The sequence below is a fragment of the Filicampus tigris genome, chromosome 2 (assembly GCF_054856515.1).
Source record: "Filicampus tigris isolate MCC_2025a chromosome 2, RoL_Ftig_1.0, whole genome shotgun sequence".
Classification (NCBI taxonomy): Eukaryota; Metazoa; Chordata; class Actinopteri; order Syngnathiformes; family Syngnathidae; genus Filicampus; species Filicampus tigris.
The window spans coordinates 34,625,606-34,651,671 of NC_141218.1; the positions used below are offsets into that span (position 1 = coordinate 34,625,606).

The 26,066-nt window shown below is 40.1% G+C and overlaps 1 protein-coding gene across 3 annotated transcripts in view; it reads right to left on the minus strand.

Annotated features, from left to right (window-relative positions):
• ablim3 (actin binding LIM protein family, member 3) overlaps nucleotides 1–26,066 on the minus strand; it is an 82,112-nt gene that overhangs the window by 22,674 nt on the left and 33,372 nt on the right. For all 3 annotated transcript variants that reach the window (XM_086023844.1, XM_086023845.1, XM_086023843.1), the window contains 4 exons: nucleotides 16,485–16,668; nucleotides 9,570–9,685; nucleotides 5,235–5,361; nucleotides 3,800–3,893 (listed from right to left, as the gene is read on the minus strand). In XM_086023844.1, coding sequence (XP_085879970.1) covers nucleotides 3,800–3,893; nucleotides 5,235–5,361; nucleotides 9,570–9,685; nucleotides 16,485–16,668 — 521 coding nt within the window. The remainder of the gene's footprint in view (nucleotides 1–3,799; nucleotides 3,894–5,234; nucleotides 5,362–9,569; nucleotides 9,686–16,484; nucleotides 16,669–26,066) is intronic.

Consider the following 26,066-nt stretch of genomic DNA (forward strand, 5'->3'; position numbering starts at 1 on the left):
GGGGATGCATTTCTGTCTCATGATTTCCAAGAACAGAGAGCTTAGTGACCGTGGTCATGTGGTACATTATTTGTAACAACAGCTGGAACACTCTGTAAGAAGGGCTGCATCGTTTGAGGTCTTAAGAGGCTCTTCTTAATATTGAACTGAAATTCCGACTGTCCTAATGACGATAAAGCGGCGTGGAGGATGACAATCCATTTGAGGAACAACGTTTGGCTTTGTGGTACTGGAGAGCAAGCCAACAAGCGCCAACATCAACATGCACTCCAAACAGACAGCAACTGAGCAAAGGTTACATATCACTAATTGTCAGAAAACAAAAAATCTAACTCAATTGATATCACAACAAAGGACAGTGTTATCTATCTGTATTTGAATAGTTTGCTTTTTAAAATATATGGATGTAGATTCAAACTTCATTCCATCAGTTACGCTGAAATAGGGCTTAAGCTGAAACGTTGTTTTCTTTTCTAAAGTCTATGCATTTGGACTAGACATGTTTTTGGTTGAAACTGGGACTTCAATTTTAACATCCATGCAGGCAGTGTGTGCTTCAGTTTGTACTTCCCACTGATTGGCAGTGTGAATGTGAGTGCGAATGGTTGTCTTGTCTGTCTCTCTGTGTGCCCCTATGAATGGCCGGCAACCAGTTGAGGGTGTCGACTGCCTTTCGCCTTAAGTCAGACAGGATATTCTGCAACTTCCTACGACTCTGAGCAGGAAGAACAGTAGAGCAAATGGATGCGTGTCACTGATGACTTCCGGTAAGCTACATCAGCTGCGTGCGTCAATATATTTCTCATTAAGTTAAATGCATTCTACATAACAAGCCCATCGTTGGAGCATCGAACTCTGACTGGTGAAAACAATATGCCTGCACAGGAGCGTTCCTTGAGTGAGACGCAGCTATAAACAGGAAAGCGAGAGAGAGAGGGTGAGAGTGGGAGACTTACAGATAAAGACTGACATTTCTCTGTGTCTATAAATAACTCAGAGAGGAACAAAGCACTTTACACCAAGCGTTCTGATGAGCAAAGGAGCTCAGGGACAACAAGACACCGAGCATGTGTGTTACATCCCCATGTCATAAAACCATCCAAAAGTATTTAAATCTCTGCTAATCTCTTTCATTAGTTCGAATCCAACTACTCTCATAATTTTCCATTGAACTTTTTAAACACATTTGCTCGTGTCTTCAGTTTAGTATTTATCTTTTTTCAGAGCCCTGAGCAGTTGTGATGTCATACCGCCTATGTGACGGACCCGTCCGTCTAGGACGGACGCCTATTTTGAAGGCGATAAATGATTGACTGGAAACTTAAAAAAACAGTCCGACTAAGCATAGTCGGGAGCCCATTTTTTCCCGTGTTTGTAATAGTCTATTTTCGCCTATTTTTGTAAAGCTCTTTGGGTAAATACACAAAATACACAAAATAACCGCATAATGGTGCGAATATGATGAGTGTTTTTGGGGGGGTGATTAGACAGATAGACGGATCAAAATTTTGCGGTAGTTGGTCGTAGTTCGTTGTCGGAAACGCTAACGGAAGCCCGTTCAAAATCATAGGCGGACCGGCCCATAGGCGGGCATTATTTTTTTCGGCCGGACAAAATGGCAGATAAACGGACAGCGGAAGGGTATCCCGGCTGTAGGCGGAAGGCTAAAGGGATAAACGCACCACGACATCTTAGTAAAATGCCCAGCTCATTTTTATTTATTTATTTTTTACCATTCTGTCTATTTTCTATGCAATTCTCCACCAAAGGTCATTAATTCTGAAATCCTTACTTTTCATCATTCAACATGTTTTCTTCAGGCTAGGATAATATAACAGAACAGAACTTATGCCATAATAATACTATTCTTCTTCTTAATACTACTACTACTACTACTACTACTACTATTACTACTACTACTACTACTACTACTACTAATAATAATAATAATAATAATAATAAAAATAATACATGGTTATCTGCAGTATTTAAGCGCTGAAGGGAAAACAGAAACAGTTTGGTTGTACATTAAGCATAGTGTATGTAATACAAAAAAAAAATACAAATATTTGAATATTCATAAGAATACACGCTGATACAATTTGTGGAGTCAATGTTTCTTTCCAGAGCACACACTAATTTTATCTCTAAATATTTTTTAAACAACACAACCACACAAACGACAGTTATTAGTTAGATTTAGCATCAAAAGGTCTGTCTTTTCATATCCATTGATTTTACATGTATACATGTAAAAATGAATCCATTGAAGTACAGAATGGAAGATAAAAAGTGTCCTATTTTTGTATTTTTTAATTTCCTACCTGTGTTTTCACAAAATCATATGAAAATGTTATCAATGTGTTGCTTTTTACTTGGTTCATAAAAAAAGAACATATTAACATTCTGGCCTGACATTTTACCCCTACATTAACCACCTTATTCCAACATCCCATTATTCTTTGCGTGAATTATGTGTGCGACTTCTGGTTTGAACCAGACCCGGCGTTTTGTTGGCATGCTAACTGGTTGTGCGAGTATACTTTCCATCACAGTTACAGAGTTAAACAATGTGAGAACGCCAGTTGTTGCAACTTAAAAGAGAAAACATTTCAATTCACTTCCTGCTAATGTAGCAGGGTAGGAGGATGACGTAAAAAAGTTTAGAGAAGGAAAAAAAACAGCTCTGCGAAACAAAAGCCGCGGTAACAAATGGCTCCCTGCTACTTCCGGTGTCTGCAGGAAGCCGCGCACATAATCGATTCTCCATGAGAGCCTACAGGAATAGGGTGTATGTGTTCTGCGAAAGAAGACAGGACTAAAATAGTAATTAGAGTTGACTCACTACCAAAATTTCATATCACAATTACAGTGACCTAAATGATTATGCTTTTCAGTTTTATCATGATAAAATAAATAAATGGAAACAACCAGTTCCAAAAAAATACAAATATATACACCAAAAATCATTGCAACTTCAATCCATCCATCCATTTTCTATAGCACTTGTTCTCATTATGGTTGCGGGTGATTGGAGCCTATCCCAGCTGACTTTGGGCGAGTGGCAGGGTACACCATTTGTAAGCCATTTTTTTGTAGTGAGTGGCAGCATTCACACTCATATTCACATCGATGGACAATTTAGAGTCTTCACTTAACCTGAGATGCATGTTTTTGAAGTCTCCAGAGAAAAACCCACACAAGCACGGAGAGAAAATGCAAACTCTGCACAGACGGCCGAGATTCCAAATTTGAACCTTAGAAATGTGAGGCAGACAAGCTAACCACGATCCACTTTTTGCATGTTGCAAAAAGTCCAACCAAAAGGAATACCACATGGAATTCAATTAAAATGACTAAATATTGATCGTGATCAAGGAGACTGAAAACATTTGTTGCAGACTTTTCTTTGCAATGCAAATTTGGAACGGTTATACAGTACAAACCATTTGCAACTCAATCACGGGTTTCGGTCAACCATAAGACTATGGTTGACCGAAACCTGAGAGCAACCTAATTAATAGAGTGTGTGTTCAACTAAAGCGGATGAAGTTGTTTTGGTTTGGTTGAGCATGTCAAAGTGTTTATCACTCTCCAATCGTAAGTCGCACCCTCCCCAAGCACAGCGGGGCTTAAACAGAGCCGAGGGTGGAATGTGACTGCTCAATTGTGATAAGGCTGATTATGTTCAGTTAGCACAGTCGTCTCCCATTTGAGTTTTTCTCAATTATAGCACACATCAACCGAGCTAAATCTCAGTTAGCATTGTGTCACTGCTGAAAGTGCTCTTGAATCTCACCTCCAGAACCCTTCCACTTATGTATCTGTTGCAGCCCTCACATTTCACCCCGTACTGGGCATGGTAGTCCGCCTCGCAGTATGGCACTCCATCCCTGCAACAGAGTACACATCAACTGTGATGTGCAAATTGGTTTCATGTCTCAAAGAACTAAGATTCATTCTTGAACCTCTGATATGTTCAATTAGTAGTTTTGACTTTTTTTTTTTCGGGTAATTGTGAAAGCAGGAGTCATCTGTTCCCTTAAAAAACCTTTCCTAAAGTTTTAATATACAATGTTATAGGAACTATTTTTTACTGGCATTCACGTGTATAAATAATTTATAGTCACTCACAATCCCACTTCTAATGAAAATCTTATGCATTAGATGTGTTTCAAACATTTTTCTTTTCACAGTTATGTGACAGGCTTAAACCACATTAATAAAACAGTTAACCATTGTAAAATGTGATCACAACAAAATGCTGTACTCTAACTTGGTTTGTTAAAGAGGAAGTCAACCCAAACATATTTTTTTCCAGAATATGTTCAACGCAGGCCCACGAGTTGAAATGCGGCATTCTGATTAATACTGTGTTTGTGGAATTCAAGTTAAGCAGCAAAATGCGCCGACTTTTAGCCATCTCAGGGGCGGCCATTTTGTCTCAGCTTCAGAAAACAGGTGAGTCGTGAGTGTCGTTGTGTGAGCCCTGAGCAACTTCAATGTCATCTTCAGTCAACACAAGTGACAAAATGGCCACCCCCGGAGCGAGCTGAAAACGGGTGCATTTCTCATATTCCACAAACTCAATATTAATCAGAATGTCGTGTTTAGACTAGTGGGTCTGCATAGAACATCCATCCATCCATCCATTATCTATACCGCTTATCCTCACAAGGGTCACGGGCGTGTGGAGCCTATCCCAGCAGACTTCGGGCAGTAGGCGGGGGACACCCTGAATTGGTTGCCAGCCAATCGCAGGGCACACAGAGACAAACAAACATCTGCACTCACAATCACACCTAGGGGCAATTTAGACAGTCCAATCAACTTACCATGCATGGTTTTGGAATGTGGGAGGAAACCGGAGTACCCGGAGAAAACCAACGCAGGCACGGGGAGAACATGCAAACTCCACACACGAAGGCCGAGGCCAGATTCGAACCCACAACCTCTACACTGTGAGGCGGACGTGCTAACCAGTCGACCACCCTGCATCGAACATATTCTGGAAAAAATGTTTGAGGTAACTTCCCTTTTAAGCTAATGAATCCATGATGTAATTCACAACTACGGCACTTTTTTGTAATGAGTTACAAACCATAAAAAGTTAAAGAAATAGCAAATCACTTGCTCAGAGTTAATTAAAAGATTCTTGGAGACTTTAATGACCTTAGGGGGATTCAAATTTGAGACACTCCACATATAGTTTTTGTTTGTCTTTTCATGCTCACTTGCTGATGTATTCTCCGGTGAGGACCATGTTGCATGTTTGACATCTGAAGCAGCTGACGTGCCACTGCTTCTCCAGTGCCAAGAGAGACTGACCTTGCTTGATCTCCGCTCTACATCCGGCACAGTCTGGACAAAAAGAGCAAGAAAAAAACAGAGGAGGAGAAGGGGGTGGGCGGAGGGGGCGATTGAGCAGCAGAACACAAAAGATGAAAATAAGAAATAGAGGAAAGAATAGGAGACAAAAGCACAAGCAATCAGAGGTATCCAGCCAAAGTGTAATTTATTTCCTTATAACACACATACTGATAAGGCCGAATTTGAGTCCCCTTTTGATCAAAGCCAGAAAAGACCTGATTATTGGCTCTCTCTAAAAGCATTACCCCAACTGATTATTCTGTGGTGTGTTGTGGGTTAAGCGATTTTTTCCTCCGTAGAAAAACGGCCGGGGTCGACAATCATAAATGTTAAACCTGTTTAATCTGTACGGCTGCAAATCCTTATGTGTGTCTAAAATGCAGCCGAGCTAAAGAACCTGTGATTGTGATTGTGAAGTTTATTTATATAGTGTTGCACGGGATACCGGAACCAGTTTAGTCATAATTAATTAAATGAACATATTTGCTTAACCTTATGGGTGCAAATGTATTGTGTCAGTATCAACTGGAGGACACTTGCCATTTTTGGTGTAGATATTGGTCTTTGCATGGACACCACAATAGGAGCAGTCAGCACACACATGCCAATTTTGTGTGGGGTCTTTCACATTTCATAAATCATAAAGAATTTGAAAATAAGTATGAGTATCCCTCGCTTAAGACGTTAAAAATCGGTGACTGTGTTCATACCCCACTTACCCTCCTTGTAAAGTCTTCTACCAATCTGCTGTAGCCCACCTAATCAATAACTGCGCAAATGTGGTATAATGCTGAGCTCAGCATCTTCTTCTCACAACTGTAAAACTGTTCAACATGATTTAAAGAGAAGAAAACAAGCCAAAACCCCTCCATTATCCCCACCAACAATTAAGTGTTTCACTCACCGACTGTCAACAACACCTTGTATAAAGGCATACTCTATCTTGTTATTGAGAGTATCAGAACCAGGACAATTTACATAATGAGGGTACACATGATGCATGGCTCCTGAATATCGCTCAACACTATTAAAGAAAAGTCACTTTGTTTCCATGAAGAAAAGGACTTGGCTTCAGGGCATTTTCTTAGACATGTTCTACCCCTGGGACAAGTATGTACACTAACAAAGAGATCACTTCACTCTGCAAACTGTCAGGCAGCACAAACGTCAGTTTACTGTGAAAAACTGCTGCACTTCCAGTGAGTTTGCTGCTGGCAAATATATTGGAACTGTCATTCAGTGGTGATCGGGATGGATCAATAAAGCCAAAACTTTATTTCTCATCCGGAAAGCTTCACAACCACTTTCCGACTTTATAATACATTTGCTTTTTGTGATGATGGCTGAGAATTTCTGTTGTTATTCCAAAACGCTTTTATTAAAGTTGTAAGGCATCATGAACAATTGTGTCAGCATGTTAAAATGCAATTTATAATGTTTAAATTCCACAACCACGCGTAACTTGAGATTAAAAAAATATGCGATGGAAAGTTGCATTTCATCCCCTGACTGGACATTGGACAATAATCCAAGCACGGTTATATAATAAACAAAGATAGTCATACTACCTCTTGTACGCTCTAAGCGTGCATTTGCAGTCTTACAAATCACAATCATGTTACAGAACTGCAGCGGAACAGGCTGCATAAAAACACTGAGGATTATATTTCAAGGTTGCCCTCTGAGCACCATCACACACTCTGACAGAGTGATGAACACGCATCTGGGGAGCCATTTGGATTTCGTACTCATGAATGGAGCAATCTGGGTACCACCATCCACCATCTTTTGTTACGCCACAGTCAATGATCAGTAGCCAGTGTTTTATGCACCAAACAAATGATTCCCTATAAATCACTAGTGCTTTGTTTTGTTGTCATAGTTTTCCTTTTCCAGCATTTTACCATCAACGGGGTAGGCTATACTAGCACACTACCAATATTTTCAGCTCATCGGCTCATTCGTGATACTAGTTGTGTGTACAGAATGTGTACTTGCCCAAGTCGAGATACGGACACCACATTTCTGAGCCACTTCTCTAAAATAAGTAGCATATGATAAATGCGACACCATGAGTAGGTACAAATAATAGACAATAAATTCCTATACCTCCAGCTCCCACACCTCAAATAGACTCCTCCGTTTTCTACTCAACAGCTGGTATGTACCACAAGATGACTGTAATCAGCCTTCGCCTTCACACAATGAGATCCAAGTAACAGAGAAACAAAACAACACAACGCTAGAGCACTAAACAGAACTAAATATACACGCCAACTGGCGAGACAACGTGGAACACCTGGACAAGACACAAGTAGCTGAGTGAGCTGACTGGAAGACACAAGGGACCACCTTGACGAGCACAGGTGGAAACAAAAACCCCAGCGAATAAGACATACACCACAAGTAGAGTTGGGCGATATATATCGTTATCGATATCATCGTCAATCTTGCTTTCACGATGTGTAATTTCACATTATCGAGTATTGATACTGCCTCGAAAAGCGAGTCAGCCGACGGCCGCAAAGTATGAAGAAATGCTGAAAAATCAGTGTGCGGTGACGGCAGAGGAGGAGGAAGTGATAATCATTCGCCAAATCAGCGGGCAGGACCCGGTCACGTGACTCTGTCCGCACTGCAGCCGAGCTGTTTCCTTTCCTTCTCATTTCATGGAGGAGTGTCAAGCAGGGAATAATAGCGAGGCGCGAGTCCACGGCGTCCGTAGTCTGTAAATGGTTTGGGGTTGACACTTGACAAGACTGACATCGGTGGGAATAACATTGTTAGATGTGCCAAAACGGTCACCGTGAAGAGCAATTCTGTTGCACCACGAGACATATGATTACGAGGAAAACTTGGCGACCGCGCAAGCCCGCTAAACAAAATCTTAAACACACACACACACACTCAAAAAACAGTCGCCGAGTTGAACCAACAAATATAGACGCACGCACACACACACACACACAGTACTTTAGCGAGCAAGTCAAACGTGACATCCTGGATGATCGGTTAACATTCAGTTTACACGCTTGTAGTCCGCATGATTCATAACTAGCCTGTACTCCCGAGACATGTTGCACAAACTACAATGGTTTATTAGTGTGACGCCAGGATAATCCCAAACATGAATAAAGTCACAAGTCTACATATCACAGCGATGAATGAGTGGGGAAAATGCACTTTTCGGTAAATTGCAGTTTTGTTATTCAACTTTATTCTGAATACGTTGGCCAATGTATGAGAATGGGTGTTGTCATGACGACGTCTTTTTTTTCTCTCGCTGGGTGACACTTTGTCACACATCACATATCAAATACATTTTTTCTCATTCTGATTGCTGTAGTTAACACCTTGTTCTCATTCTGATTCCTCTAGCAGTTGGCAGCGGTACACCAGTACCTACTGCAGCTCAAAATGTCACATTATTATGGAATAATGGCAGAGACATTTAAATGATATAATTATTCCCAAAAATCAATGTAAGTCTATACATAATTTTTTTTGTAGAATAGTTTTTGTAGAATATCGGCAATTTATCGTTAAGAGTTTTTTTGACAAAATATCGCGATTTTTTTTTTTTTTTTTGCCCATATCTCCCACCCCTAACCACAAGAAAACAAGACAACATGTAAGACAACTAAATACAATGCAAACAAAAGCACACAGATTTATGGATTATTTAGAGTCTTCAAGTAGCCATGCATGATTTTGGAAAGTGGGAGAATGCTGGAGTACAAAAAGAAACCCACGTGCGCCCCAACTGCTGAGCCCGAGATGAGAACCCGGACCTATCAACTGTGAGGCAGACATGGTAAACATGCCGCACCATTTTTTATTTATTATTTCCAATTTGTTTGCATTCGATAAAAGATGGAGGAGGATGTGCATGCTCAGAAATTTTGGCCAAGAACCGTGATGCTCACACAAAATTTAGCACTTCAACATTTTCAAAAAGTCAGACGATATCATCATGCTTCCATGGCAGTAATAAACATCGAGCTACTCTGGATGTTTAGAGTTGGCAGTGACAAATGAATGATGAGTGTGTTAAGCTGCATCATTCTCACTGGGCACATTGATCTGACAGACACTTGATTAGCTAAATGTGCTAAGTGGGCAAATGGACACATCAAATTAGAGTCTGCGTCGAGCGGCTCTAAACAGAAGGGAGAAAGCAAGACAGATGCTGGACTTACGGCTGGGCCCGTGGATTTTGATAGGTTCATTTGGCTTTGCCAGTGAGCGAGAGCACTGCTGGCACACGCAGTCCTTTCCACTGAATGTCACTCTGTCTCCGATGGGAAAGGGTTTACTGTGGAGGTGAAAACGGGACACAATTAGAACCAAGTACATGATTCTGGCTCGACTGCTGGATTGAAGAATATACCCAGAAATAGCCAAAGATTGCTCGCAAAAACAAGTGAGTGACTTTCCACCTGCTAATGAACACTAATTGAGTATAATTCAAATAAAAATCCATTCCAAGTAAAACATAAAGGCATAAAGGGTAATAGGAAGTTGATTCCTGTAATGTGATTAACGAGTCCATGGTGAGAAGTTCCAACGTGGTTATATACATATATATATATATATATATATATATATATATATATATATATATATATATATATATATATACATATATACATATATATATATATATATATATATATATATATATATATATATATATATATATATATATATATATATATATATATATACAGAGAGAGAGAGAGAGAGAGAGAGAGAGAGAGAGTTTCTGAAACAAACCATAAATCCACCATGAACATACTTTGGACAAGTGTGAATCTGACATAAACATGAAATATGCCAGTTCCCTTTAATTTCTAAGGGACTGATTGATTGACTCATTGATTTTCCCATGACTGGGGAGAATGTAAAAATGAATGGGGAGCTAAAAGGCTTTGCGAAGACTTTTAAAATGACAGACAGCAATAATCCCTTTACTCTGCCTGCCTAGAAATGGCGTCAAGACCCAGAAGGAGTCTCCAGCAGAGGAACAGCACACAATTGTGTTTGTGATAGACCCTGAGGCAGATTTGCTCCCTCTACCTTGGTTCAGTAATGCTACGTTCACACCAATCGCGGATGAGCGTTCCGCTTCGCATTATTCGGTGTCACCCCGGGAAATATGAAACCTGAATGCCGCAGCCGCTCATTCTCGCACGGAAAGAGGGGAGGGGCTTCGCTTGGTAGTAGATGACGACAGCATTTTTCAACATCGCAATCAAGTGGCCGACACTATGCTAATGCTAACAATATTGCTGTCTTGGTAAAGTTCAAGAACTGTAAAAAAAAAAAAAAAGCTGCCGAGTGAACAGGACGCTGTTTGTAACGTAGTATGCACGATGTTGATTGACTGCCGCGAGGCGAAATGCCAATTAGTTCATTTGTTTTATACACGACGAATGGGTGGATTTTTGGTGCTTCACTCCGTTCCACTGCTCCAAACGCATCATCCGCACTACCCCGCACGCAACCACGCCCGCCCGCGCTATCTACATTGTCTCCAATTGAAACGCGCCACCAGAAACGCTCCCAACGGAGTTGCCGTGAATGCAGCATAACATTATTAGTCAGGTTTACATGGAGACTTTTTTACCATTCAGAATGAAATCATTTCGAATCAAGCTCTCTGGCCACCTGTTTACATGGGACATGATCCATTCCGATTGTCTGTTTACTTGCTCCACCATGTTAATCAGATCAGCTGTTTACACGCGGAGATCGATGTAAACATTACGTCATCTATCAAGATGGAGTTCATTCATCTATTTGGCGCCGTATTCGTGATTGTTTTAGCACTTTTATTAAAGCAGCATCTTGATAGAAACAAGTTACCAGTACTTTAAAACAAGTTCTTGCGTCACAGACGAGCTCTGGTAAGACGCTGCCACTACGCATTTATGTCAAGACCGGACGCGGCCCGGCCATTCCGATTGAACTGTTTACATGACGCTCATTCAGAGTGGCAAAAGGAATATACCATCCCTGTGAATCCGAATGCAATTCCATTCGGATTTGGCCTTTTTATTCCAATTGGGGTGTTTATATGGAGCATTTTCATTCCCATTGGTCATTCGGATCCTTTTGAATCGGAACACATGGCTCCATGTAAACCCATTGAGTATGTATAAAGTAAAACTGTGTCTGCCAGCCCTCGTTGCTGTTAGGTGTACTTGTCCCCAACTTACCTTGCCAACTACAAACCCAAACTCCCATGAAGTTGGGAAATTGTGTAAAAAAAAAACGTAAATAAAAACTGAATATGCGGATTTGCAAATCCTTTCAAACTACATCCACTTGAATACACTACAAAGACAGGATATTTAATGATCAAAGTGATGTGTTTATGTGTTTTTTTCCTTTTCGCAATTATCCATTCATTCTGAATTTCATACCTGCAACATGTTCCAAATAAGGTGGGAACATGCAGGCTTTTGTGTTTGTTCATTTGCCCATTTCAATTATTAAACCGTGAATTGGATTCATACATAAAACAGAATGAAGGAAGTCAAACAGAGCTATAGTATTTCAGAGCGCTAATTATTCAACAAAGGAGCAACGTAAATGGAAAGTAATAGAGCATATCGACACTTTGTAAATTAATTTTCCATTCAGTTACTTCCTAGCTCTTGCACCGTTTTTCCCTTGTAATTCACCTGAGAAACCAAGCGGCTAAAAACAGAGAAGTAAAGATAGATATATTAGTAGATTTAGGTTGTATACTGTATGTGTCTGAGACTACAGGGATGCAATTTAAGAATGAATTGAATGCAGATGTGACATTCGACCTTGGCCTTAGCAGTGAGTTGCTTTGTCAGCAATGCTTTAACATTTTACGATGTTAGCATGTTTAATGCATGTTTGAACTAGCCACTGAAGTGAAGCTATTTCTGGTTATAATTGCGGATGCCCTTTGATCACTCCCCATGAAAACATTAGCACAGAAACCTGCTTTCTGATTTCATTAGAGCTGAGGCAATGATGACAATCACAAAGGCAGGCATTGGTAGAAAGACAGAGAAGGGCGATGTGATGTGGATGATGATAAAGGGAAGAACGATGATAACCATAATAATGAAGGGATAGACTAGGAGGGCAGGATCGGGGTTGGGAACAATAATGAAGGGGGATTAGGGTGGGACAAAATGTCAAAATGGTATTGTGTTAAACAGTTGTCACTAGGGCTGGGCGATATAACTGAAAAGTTTATCATGGTATAAGTGTTTCATATTGGCCGATATGATATATACCGACTTTTTTTTAACTATTAAAAATAATGACCCAGAGAAAAATGAATTTAGGTTATTTTATTTTTAACAATACTTACCCTTTATTAAGAGGTCAATGTAACTATGAAAGAGTGAAATGAACTGGTGAATATAAAGGTTAAATAAATAAATGTGTTTAGTAGTGCCGGGCGATATGTCTGAAAAACTGTCATAATCGAATTATTTCATATCAGTCAATATTGATAATTATTGATTTAGTTTTAAAAATTATAAAAAATAATAACAGTTAACCGTTTTTATGTACATCGTTATGTAGCATAATGTGCAGTTTCTACTCCACCAGTACATTGTAAATGCTTATTTGCATACCACAAAGCAGTATTGTTGATACACATGCATTAGCCTTCATTCAATGTTCATTCAATGTAAGTGAACTAATACTCTCTTGCAGTGCATACATTATCGTTGGGCCACCGTCTTAGCACTACTATCTTTTTAGCGGACTCATTATTGCCATAGTCCATTCATATTTTACTTGCTTGATTTTAACTTGAGTGTGGTGCCGAGGGTCGGATATGGCTAACTGGCGCTAGCATGTCAAAGTCAGGGAACTCTTTTACTTGTACACCACGTCTCCATCCGGAGGTGTCTAATCGGGTTATCATGCATAATATAATTTCATTGTAAGAGTTGTACTGAGTCAACTGGTCATTAATTTGAACGAAGTTACGCCGCTCAATCGCTTGACGCGAGTATGGCGCACGGCCCATACGTATGCGTCGTTGGGTTAGCTGCTTCTTTGTTGATTTAAATACTACTTCTTCATTGGTTTAGCTGCTTCTTCTTCGTTGGTTTAAATACTACTTCTTTGTTGGTTTAGCTGCTTCTTCTTCATTGGTTTAACTTCTTTGTGTTTGAAGTTTGTGTTTTTTTCTATCGAATGTTTTATCGAAGGCATTTTCTATTGATATTGTTCACGTGTCAACCGCAATACATATTGATATTGAATTATTGTCCAGCCCTAGTTGTCACATTGATAAATTATCACTAAAATAATTCTGAACAGTAGCTAGCATGTCTGCCTTCTCCCTCATCGTGCTCGCGTTTTCTCCAGCTACTCAAATCTGAAGAAACCTACTTGTTAGGTGAAAGTGAAAACTTTTAAAGTACTATTTTTAATGTAATAGTTTAATTTTCACTAAGCGGTACAATGAGCGGAGTCGCTATGATTAGCGGCGAAATAAAGCCAACTGTGTTCATGCCCACAACGGCACAAAACACCCGTTTTGGACTGCGCCAAGTGGCATGCAACCTGCAAAAATACCAAAACCCAGGCTAGCCCACCTCTGCACAGATTTAGACCAATCGTCACGCTAGACACGCACTGAGCACAAAAAACAGGTCCCATTACTTTAATGATGATCTTTGTCACATGAACTTTTAGCAGTGCCAAGCTGAGCAAAAACAATAACATTTGGAGGGATGCAAACTGCAAGTTGACTCTGCTGAAAAGTAATCAATAAATACACACTTGCACAATTGGACCCAACTCCGGATGACAAATTTAATTCAAGCACACTAAGTATAGCTTACGGGTAAATTGTTTAAATTTCAGGGTACAGACAGTGAAAACATCACAATAACAATTAGCCTCAAAAAGAAACTGCAGCTACAGTATATTCATCGCTCTACTAAAAGGTGGAGAATGCCAAGAAAAGAAGAGGTCAACAAAAGGACTGCGAGCAATGTTACAAAGAGCAGACAGCAGGGAAGATGAGACCTGCCCTCTGGATTCTTGCCGTCTCTTCCACTGTGATCCAAACACACTTACATGACTGCTCCACTGACGGCCTCTGAACACTTGGTGTCCCTTCAGTTACAAGAATGTGAGTGGAGGGAAATGAAGGAATATCAAATGTTGAAGTAGAAAGATGGAAACAATTGTAACTCTGGTTTGTTCAGAAAGATGATAGAGCTGGCCTACTTTTTCTAAAACTCTTATGGATATGTGGTGTAGCCTACAGGAAATCATTGTTGCTGCTTTTTTGTTAAATGCACCTGGGAAAAGAAAGGTCTTCATCTTAAACACAAAATTGACCCGCAGCATCATTTCATCCAATGTTGCCATGTCAAGGAAAAATTTAACTCAATCTTATTCCTTTGGTCACATGCAGTCCATCATCTCTGCAGTTCACAACACCAGTTCAAAATCCAAGTTTTGTACAACTTTAGTGGTAGTATTTGTTGTTGAATTCCAAACTGTATGACCTCGGGAGCATTCAAATTTAGACTACATTGTTTTCATTACGACAATTTCATTACACACAAGGGGTTGAACCCGTGGGTCGACTCATCGACTAGTCTGCAACAACGTTCAAAACTTAAAGTCAACTAACTGCTAATCATGAGTTTCTGGTATCTCATCTTCCAATCTACAGAGGACTTATTAATCTTTGGATTCTGTTTTATTTCTGCTTTACACAATGTCCAAACTTCATTGGTGTTGGGGTTTTTACTTCGACGGGCCAGCTATACAATTCAAGCCAGCAGCCTATTAAAGAACTAAAGAAGATGCACGATATTGGAAAAACATGCGATATGCGATATGGTTGTTGACTGTAGCGATATCGATTTTATTGTGATATTGAAGAAATTAATTTTTTTATTATCTAATGAAAGAATAGCTTTTTATTTTCATGCAGCAAAATAAGCAAGCTTAATTTATTCTTTGCTATTTAATTGTAATTACCTTAGATAATGTTCAACTATTGGATGGCAATGCACATTTAAGTTTGCGTCTGACTGGTCAAATTGCATTCCATTGCAATATGCATATTGTATGGGCCAATATCACGATATCGATGATTTTTTCGATATATTGTGCAGCCCTAATAGTTTGTAATTCCGCTATGAAGTCATTTGTAAATCAAATTCCACATCTCTGGTGGTAATTCCTGGTCTTTATATGGTAAAAATATGATATACTGTTGCAAAGCATTTTCACCTCCTGTGATTTTTCAGAAAAATAGTATTGGCCTGGAAATATATCAATGACATAATCAGTGACTAGTAGATTTCAACTCTACTTTTATCATATTAGTGTAGTGTAGACTTGAAAAATAACAATAGTAACAATGGCAAACTACAACACCGACTAGACACACAACAATCACAGTCCCAACTTCACTGAAATTGGGGTTTGCACCACATCTACATTCAGCATAATAGTGAGTTGTATTATTATTTTTTCATTTGTTTGTCATGACTTTAAGTGAAACCGGTCCATGGCACAAAAAAGGTTTGACGCCGCTGCACAGTGCTGAAAACTAATGGTGACATCATCGATTAATCAACATTAACTCGACTTTCATAACATAGCAACAGTTGACGACAAGAATTCTATCCTTTCTGCACAGCGAGTAACGCGGCTGGACACGAATAAACTAGATAACCGAGAACAAAATTTTGTCGGCAATTCACAGTTGCACACCTCGCACACAAACTAACTTGTTGCAATGGGCAACTCCTGATGTGATTATTAGGAAACAATGCTTTCAGGTACCACATATTATCATTTTTCGCAACTTGACATGGTTTTCAAGGAAAAAGCATATTTTCCTGTCCCCTACAGCTATATTACAATAAAGAGAGAGTGTGGATATTTCAGAGATTGTTGTCAATGCTGTTAACCCTATTCACTGACTGCACTCGTGCACATTTGAAACTACATAGCGGATCTCGCTTGAAATATATTACCGCCACTCATGGACGTCACTCGGTCTAAGACGGGCTTTTGTCAATTTACTGTACGTTCGCAACCGTGGTCTTGTGCGTGATGGCGGGCGTGTGTACCTGCAGATGCTGCAAACAAAGCACTTGGGGTGGTAAGTCCGTCCCAGAGCTGAGACCACCTCGCCTGTGATGAAGCTGTCGCAACGGTCACACCGGGTGCCATACAGTCGCTGGTAGTCTGCTGTGCAGATGTACTCGCCCTTCTTCTGGAAGAAGCCTGACCTCGCCAGATCACAGTTACATACTGTGGAAAGATGAGTGAAAATATCTTGTCATAATGTAGATTAAAAGGTTTCTCAATACACTTTGAAAACCAAAAGTGCACAACTTTCCAATGCTACGGCAACTTAATTTTAACATTAATTATCAACACTTTTGACCATATGACAGTGAGTTTAAACACCTGAAGAATAGCTTCAGGCACCCCATACATAGATGTTGTTTGTATTGCGATCTCAAAATTGTGTGCAAATCCTTTGAAAATCTGCCCAAACCTAATTTATATTTTTATGGACTTTTCTCCCATCCTCAGATCTCCTTTCTCAATCAATACAGTTTTTTGGGTTTTTTTTTCATAGCAGAAAATGATTTTTTAAAGCTGTTGCATTTCCCTGTGAAGTCCCATGCACTTTGAAAACTGTTGGCTCAACTCTTTCAAATAAAGCTCTTTCCCACTCATCCTCCTAAAGGGCAACACCCCCACAAATTTAGAACATTCAATAATAAAAGAATAACATTTAGTTGATAATAGAGCAAACATTTTCAGTGAAATCTTGTTTTTGCCCATTCCTATAGCATTTTCTTTGCCGTTGTGGCAAACAAGATCCTTTGTGAATTGAATCCCTCTTTTGATCTGTTTACTGTTTAATGAGTGTGCTTGTCTTGAAAATTGCCTATGAGAAACATTCTCCTGTGACCAAATTTGCTCTTGCGAGAATATAGTGGAAAAGTCAGTGTGCACAGCTACAGCATGTGAAGAAGCTGACAAAACAACAGACCACAAGCATTTCTCATCCCCCAAAAATTGACATGATGAAGATTGCTTTGCTTGTGTGTATGTGTATGCTTGTGTGCCAAGTGGGCGTTGTCACTAACTCGTGTACCCCAAACAGACTTTCAGCAATCCCTTCAGCATTTTGCCATAGAGCTGTCAATGAATTCCATTGGGGTTAACAGGAGAGTGAAAAGGCCTTTTTTGGAGAAGAGTGGTCAGCATGGTGACTGGTGTCTGGTTTCTTCCAGTTTTTGTGGTTAACCAACAAAAGGAGTTGATAGATGTTGTGCCGGCCTACTGGGGAAAAAAAACTGTTCCACGTGGCACTGATGAAGATCACATGTGATGTACTTGAAATCCAGACTGTCATATGAAAAGGCTGCCCCTCTTATGACACCACATATTTATTACAAAGCAGTAATACCAAACATAATAAAAAGGCTGTATCGACTATCCAACTATTAGTCTTTCAGATTGTGAGTGTTACGAACATAGAGATGCGTCTTGTGAACTGGAGCACAGTTCTGAAGAAGACTATTCTTGTTAGTAAGATGAGAGACAAACTGCATCTCTCCCAAGGCAGCCCATAGAACACCAACCACTGTGACTCTATGAACCTCATGTCAGGTAAGGAAGCATAATTGGAACATGGGTGGCTACTAAAGTACGTCCTGAAAATAAGCCATGAGGGGAAGTGATAGTATCAGAACATTTAGATCCCTATTTCCATGCCCAGAGCAAGTCTAGCGCAAAGTGCAGTCTAACTGTGCGCATAAGTGGACTATTCTTTCTTTTGGTATTTTCATATACAGGAAATTGTTGTTAGAAATTGACATTTGCGCCGTTGTGGGAGTGAACACAGCCGATTTGATTCCCAGCCAAGCGAAGCAGCTCCTCTCATTCTCTTTAAATTCAGTGCAGGTGAGAGGTGCAGTCGACATGGTGGAGGCCCAACGGACTCGCTCGCTCGAGTCCATGCCTGACATCGGCACGTGCGTTAGAAGGAACCGCAAGATCTCCACTTGCGAATGATGTAAAGTTGGCCACTGTAAAGTGGGCGATTGGAAACCGCCTTCCACCCCCAATTAATTGGGTGTCCGTGTGTGACAACCCCGCCCCCTCTCCCCGCCACCCCAAACACACACATGTTGTGTCGTGGTCAGGGTGCTTTAAGAAATATATACATTATCAGAATCATCATCATAATCTTGATTTCTGTGCCTGGGCAAGTCTAGTTTACCATATTTGGGAATATGGCAGACCGTGCTGCGCCATGCTTGTTGTTCCGGCGGATTGAGGGCGTTTTCTTTTACATCCCTCTGATGCGCCTGACAATTTGGTGACTGAAAGTAGACTAGACTTTGGAGCAGCTCAGAGCAGGTCGAAGTTGTGGCGCAGGTGGTGTACCACCATTTTGGGGAATTTGATCCAGGTACAGGCAGACAGATACTGCGCTTTGCTGATACGTGTGGTCAGTGTCATCGTATTTCATTCGTATTTCATTCATGACAACAGCGTGCAGCGCTTCTGAGTCATCGTAGAAATCAATTCATTCAACGCATCGTTAGTATCATCTTCATTATATATTTTTTTGAAAACAAGATCGCGGTCGTGTGGAAGGTCACACACGGACACGAATGATCGGTGTGGAAGGTGGTCTCAAAGTGCGCACGTCACAACGGTGAAGTGCTCTGGCCAACTTTACATACCTTTGGAAGTTTGCTTGCAGTTCCTTATAAACATACTTTGCACACTTCGATATTCTGCATGGACTCCAGCGAGTCTATTTCTTTTTCCACAATGTCAAAGACTCTAGGAAAAGTTGGCAATCGAAAATAAAATATTCCAAAAAGAATGTGCGCTTTGAGCGCACTGATTTTTAAGGGAATGAGAAGAGCTGCCCCCATTGGCCGTGAAGCAAGTCAGCTGTGTTCACTCCCACAATGGCAAAAAACTTCTTACTGCTCTCCTCAACCAAAGTACCAAAAGAAAGAAAACTCCACCCATTTGCACAGTTAGGCTGCGCGTTAAGCTAGACTTGCGCTGAGCACAAAAATAGAGCCTTGAACTTTCACAAAAACACACGCACACAGATAACCGTAAAGCCCTCAAAGGGGCTCATTTAATCTCAAGCTGTTTATGAGAGGAGTATTACGACTTAATGGTGTAATAAAAGATCAATATGCCCTCACTTATAGGAACAAAACCATCTGAGCAGCTGCAGAAGGTTGGAAACACATAAATCCATCTCTGATGCGCTGGCAGAGTGCTTATGCAGAGTTAGGGTGATGAAATGTGACAGTGTGTATGGTGAGATGCGATGATGGATTTTTATCATCATGACAGGTCATTGGCATCGAGGGGAGGTGACTGGAAAAGTGCAGTGAAAGGGTAGAAAGTGGAAAAACGGGAAAGCAGCACACAAAAATGTGTGTCAACCACATTTTCAGAACCACTGCCTTCAAAATGTCCCCACCACATTTGGATTCCCTCTAACTAGGACTCCTACCGAAATCTTAATCACAGGCTATCTGATGCAGTCATGGAAAAGGGAAGCAGGGAAAAAAATGAATGTGTCTTAAAATGCTTTCAAGACATTTCTCCCCCTTCTGCTTTCCAGTCTGTTATCCAGACTGTCAAATGATAGAATCTTCACACTTTGCATAATGCAGTTCATTAGCATACGGGACGCCTGACCAACTCACAGCTGGCTCACTGCATCTGCCTCAAACTGGAGCGGAAGGTCCGATCGTCTCCGCTTAATCACAATGTTTACGCCAGTATGAACGATTGGCTCAGGCATGACAAAGGAGGTTCCCCGTCCTTGGTTACCATAGGAAACTGTAGCCTTCCATGGTTGCCCTAGAGACATGTCCCCACCTAAATTGTGTTGTGCTTATCGTGCTGGTGGCGCATTTGGGGACAGCTACGGATTGATTATTGGATGGAAATGCTAAAATTAGATGTGATTCCCTTTAAAAAACACCTCACATTTTCCTTAAAAATCAAGTGTTTGGTCAAGAATGCTCTTGTCATAGTTGGAATACTATGTCAAGGTTCTTCATTTTTGGGGGACTCTCATTACCAAGTTTGGCAATTTAACCAGAAGAGATTTGATGATGATAGTTATGATATGTTCAATGAATTGATTCCTATGATGATCCAGAGGGTTTAATTCGCGCTGTTGTCATATGTATGAATGAAGTACGATGACATTGACCATACATATCAGCGGGAGCGCTGAATCTGTCTGCCAGAAACTTGATCAAATTCAGCAAAATCCTGTTACACTACCAGCGCCCCAACTTAGACCTGCTCTGTGCTGGTCCAACACAGGGTGTCCCAAAAAATTGTCATGATTTCAAGATAAATGCTTTTAAAATGATGTCAACTTTTTGGGGACACCCTGTATAATACATCCACCACGGAGCTCACAATCTGTCTGCCCGCACCCCGATCAAATTCAGCAAAATTGCATCACACTCTTTGCACCGATACTCATACGTGGTCCCAGCAAGCGTAAAGTTTCGTCTAATTTCAGCCACCAAATTGTTAGGTGCACCGGGGGCATGCCAAAGGAAATGCCCTCCGTACGGCAGTACATCCTGCATGGCTGCAGAGCCGTGTGACAAATTCCCAAACAAACACACTAAAAGAGGCTCTAAATCAGGATGCGCCAGCTTTTACGCTTCAACGCATTTGCGCTATCTACGAATATAAAACCCTGAGCGATATGACTAAACTTGAAGGAGCTGGACAATCGCAAACAAAGCTTTGTTTTGAGAACAAATGAAGACTCAAAAACTAACATGAGAAATTATTGCTGTGACTCCGTTTTATAAGTGAACCAATTAATCAATGAAACCACTAATCAACTAATCGCTAATGAATTTTTTTTATAATCAATTAATTTTTATGAGAGCTTGCTAAAATACAAATTGTACTAATCCTTGGAATTTCAGCCTCTCAACAGTAAACATTTCTGTAGCCAGATTTATGTAGTCCTCCATTAGAGCAGGCTGACTGTGTTTGTGTTTTTTCAAAATAAGACATGCAACCACTTTCAACATCTGCTTTTACTGTGGAAAACAATAATCAACATTGTTTGTTGATTTTCTGGCAGATGTTACGGACCAAATACACAAATTCACATCTGTGCATTTGTATTAATGTCCTGTTTTTTAATAAAGTGATGGAAATGAAAATATTCTTTTCAATCCAATTCATTGATTAAGGGACAAAATAATGACACATAAAGGATTATCAAAAGCATTGTTAGTTGCAGCCCTGCTTTGCTTTTAATAATCTAATTGTCAACAATTTTTGATAATGACAATCGTGTTTTGAGAAAATGAATGGTAGTAGAGCTATATTTTGCTGAACACAAGTTTGACTAATGCATGCATGTTGAAGATAATTGGCGACATTTTCTATTGAACTGTGACTGTAAATATCTATGAACATACAACATGTATACACAATGAATATCAATGTGATACTTTGTTGATGACATGGCATGCTTATGAAGGTAAAATACCTTCATAAATAAAAGCTGAAAAGAACATGAAGAGATAATTTTCGGTTTGTAAATAATCTGTTCATAACAGGCTGCCATACGACTTTCAGATACAGTATGTAGTACAGTACATCCTTGTCTAGGCTGCTTCAACTTTTAAAAATGCCAGCAATGGCTGTGAAAAAAAAGAGAGTAACATTTCTGGTACTATAGATGTTTAAAGACAAACAAAGAAAGTCATTTTTAATGGAATACAGTTACGTACAATTCAGTAGCGTTTTCAAATATGTCGAATAGCAGCATCCAAACTGGAAAGACAACTGCATGTTCAAATGAATACATATACACATAAAAGCACTATTCTTCAAGAACTTTCAAAAAGTTTGATTTCAGATAGTCTAAATTCACTCTTTGCCCAAAAGAAAACCTTCTAAATCCTTCCCCGTTTTTGCTGCCAGAAGTGTGGGTGGAGTTGGGCTTGAAGTCCCTGGCCCTGCAGAGACAAGGCTTAGGTTGGCTCAAGGAAGAAAGGCTATGGTTAAAGCTGCACAACCAGTAGCACATGGCAGCAACATACACCCATAAAATCAGCAGTCTAATAAAAAACAAACGAAAACAAATATGAAACCTCTCTGGTCTGTTTCACTGTCCTGTGAATGCCTCCAGGCTTTTGAATGATTTTCTGGCCTCCCAATTAATGCATACACAATAAGACGTTTTGAAGAGAGAAATAGAAATTATTGTACATTACCAATCATAATCAGATTCAGCCAAAATTGGCTTCCAAAATGAATTGAGCAACGCTTTAAGTACATCAAAGACTTAATTGAATGCATTCGGCTCACTTTCCGATCAATCCCTGAGTGGATTGCTAATGCGGGGAAGTAAAGATGGATCTTTTAACTTCATGTTTCTCATTTTTGGCAAACCAAGGATTTGGTGAGAGATCATGGGCCGAGTGATTGGAGGTTAATACATAGGCTGGTGTCGGCAGCTGTGGTCATTAGAACTACACTGATTAGACACCAACAGGGGGTCTGGGTGATTGGGTATTTATCTCCTGCCAACAGACGCAATTAAAATTCCCATCTCAAGTCAGCCCCGGCTACAAACCTAAAATAGTCCAGACACCTCCCCTCTCTTTCCTTGTGTCTCAGCTTTTATGTTTCTGCTTCAAAACGTTTTAGGGTGACCAGGAGGCCTCTGTGGACACACTCTTGCTTTCATGTTGAAGACAAAAATGGGTACTTCATCGTATACATTCGACACAGACTATACGTGGCCAAATGTTGGATGCTGTTAAGACCAGGGTTTTTCCTACATTCAAAATTGAGAGGTGGCCGCCTCCAGCTAATTGTGTGCCCGCCTCCAGCCAGAACGATTGATTTTGCTCAACACAGTGCGATTGATTTCCCTCTGCGGCAGCAACGTATTTTAACTGCAGTGGCAGCGTTTGCCACTATGGAGGCGCTATACCAGGTCTGGCCAACCCGCATGTGGCTCTTTGTCGAGTTTCAAGCGGCTCTTTTCGCTCTAAACTAGCAGCGCACGTTTGTTAACCCCCATTTATGTGTATGTGGTGAGGAGCAACACCAATAGAACGTTGCTGGGCGTCTGCTACGACGCCGCCGTCGGCGATGGCAAATCCCCTCGGCTTGAAACTTTTATTATTTTATTATTCTACTTTACGCAGGTGCAGTCGTGACTTCAGAAAGCGTTTCCAAAAGGAGATGGGCTGGCTAGCAATTTACTGCTATTTTGGCTGACTTATTTACAAGTGACGGCAGGAGGACAATGGAGGAAGCCAGGATACATAAAGTGCATTTATTTACCTGATTAACACTGAACATATATCTTGTCTCCTCTTGATTTTCCTTTATTTTTTATATGAGCAAAGACTGGGTTTTCTTCTGTAACAATGAAAGATACATTTTGTAAATCAGTAGGAAAAGTCTCACTTTTTACTTCCTGGTCGGCCACTACAGCAGTACTTCCAAATATGGGCACGCTGTTGCATGTCTGATGAAGGGCTTGTCCGAACGCGGCGATTGAACATATTACGTTCGGCAAGCGAGGTAGCTATGCGCATCTCACGCATGCACTTTGACGCAAATGAGATCGAGGGGAAAAAAAAACGTTGAGTAGAGTTGCCTACCAAGTTCACTTTCAAAATGGGAGGGAAAAAAATCAGATCATAGCAAAAATATGAAGTTCAACACAGGACACTTTAACACAAATTTTGTTGAATGGAATGACAACCCCACAAAAACAACAACAACAACAACAATACAGCAAGACTAGCACAAATACACAGTAAAATAGCATATCTTGTGAGCTCATATCTATTTTATGTGTGCCCATATGTATAATTTGGCTCTTTGCAGTAACACTTTAAAAATTGTGGCCCTAGTGTTAATAAATGAATGCTTTAACTTGATAATAGTCATTCTTATTGGAACCCTTAACTTAAAATATGTTCCCTTGTAAAAGAAAGCAAGTAAATTGAATTCAGAGAATACATGCACGTCATGGCGCATGGTCAGGATGGTACCGCCTCTGCCTCAATCTGAGACAGGAAAAAGCCTGCAAGACTATAGAATCTCTTCCTCTTCATCACACAAAACAAAAAAAAGTAAGTTAAGGCTGTCATTTGTGTGGTCGTGATATGGGCACCATTCAATAGATCACGGGAAAATTAAGATACATCTCTTCTGCAACAATTTCTTGGCCAGTGCTTTCATACTAATATTGTGAAGGAATATAACAGAGCTCAAATAGGGAAAGTTGTTTACACTTCCGAGCAATATGTCGAAGTCAGAAGACACAGTGTTATTTACAGTGTTATTTTTTGATGGTATGCAGGTCAAATACGGCCATATTGAATTATTTTGTTCCTACAAAGAAACCAGTGAAGGTCAAAATGAGCTACAACTTACATTTGTTAATGAATTTGCAGTTGTAGACATACATTTTCTACAGGATATTTCCTTTTTGTCAGCCACCTGGAAGATCTTGAGAAAAAGAGCAATAGTTGGACTTGAAAGTATTTTGGACAAGTTGATGTTCATTGATTTCTCCTCAATGCCTGCTATTGTGTTTGCCGCACATTTCCCAAACAACTTTGAAAGAGACTATTTATAATTAATTTAATTGCTGTCCTCATCACTTTTTGCCCTCTTTGGTTCATGTTCTCTCTCAGAAGTGTTTTTTGCCTGGCGTTTTGTAAACAACTGATTGAATAATGTGGCGACTGTCGATACATTACGGTCATATTCTTTGGCGAGATCAACCAAACGCATCCCCCTTTCATACTTTTCTATTATCTCTTGCTTTGTTTGTATGGACAAAAAAAAGATTTTCTCCTTTTTTTCCTTTACTCGTTTCTAATTCACGTAAAACTATCGGAACACCTCATGGCCTGAGGGGCGAATGACGAGGACGCTGCATAGACATATCTATCACATATATATCTATCTACCTGTCTATCTACACACATAGACACATACGGTAGAGGTCCCTCTCAGCCAATGGGATGTCAGAAAGATGCTAGGTAATAGCCAATGGCAGAGCAGCTATGAGTATGTTGCGTTGAGGAAACTCCGGAGCTGCGAGTAGCAGCCCATACTGTATTTTTACCTTTTGTATCCTGAAATTGATTTCGTAACAAGAGACAATATTTTCCTGTTGAGGCGTTTCGTAACTTGAAAATTTCGTATGAAGAGACGTTCGTAAGTAGAGGTACCACTGTAGAACATATAATTGAAGAGAGATTTGAACCCGAGTTTGTTAGCACACTTTAATTCATTAATTAAGCCACAATACAATTTGTATAAATATGGTTTTACATTGTCCACGCTACTCATAAAAAACTTGAAAACGTCATTTTATTGTCATGGTTTTGTTTTTGTTGTTCCCTGTTGCTCCAGCGGGAACAGTAAGCAGCACAGCTGTTCGCTATCGCAATCACTGGACTATTTAAGGACCGCCAGGTAGACAACACAACGTCAGATAATTAGCCTTGCTCATGACTTTCTACAAGTTAACACATTTTCTAGACGCTCCTTGGTCATGTCCGTTTGCTTCCGCTTTGCATTACCTTTGTTCATGTAAATAGATTTGTGACCTTAGTGAT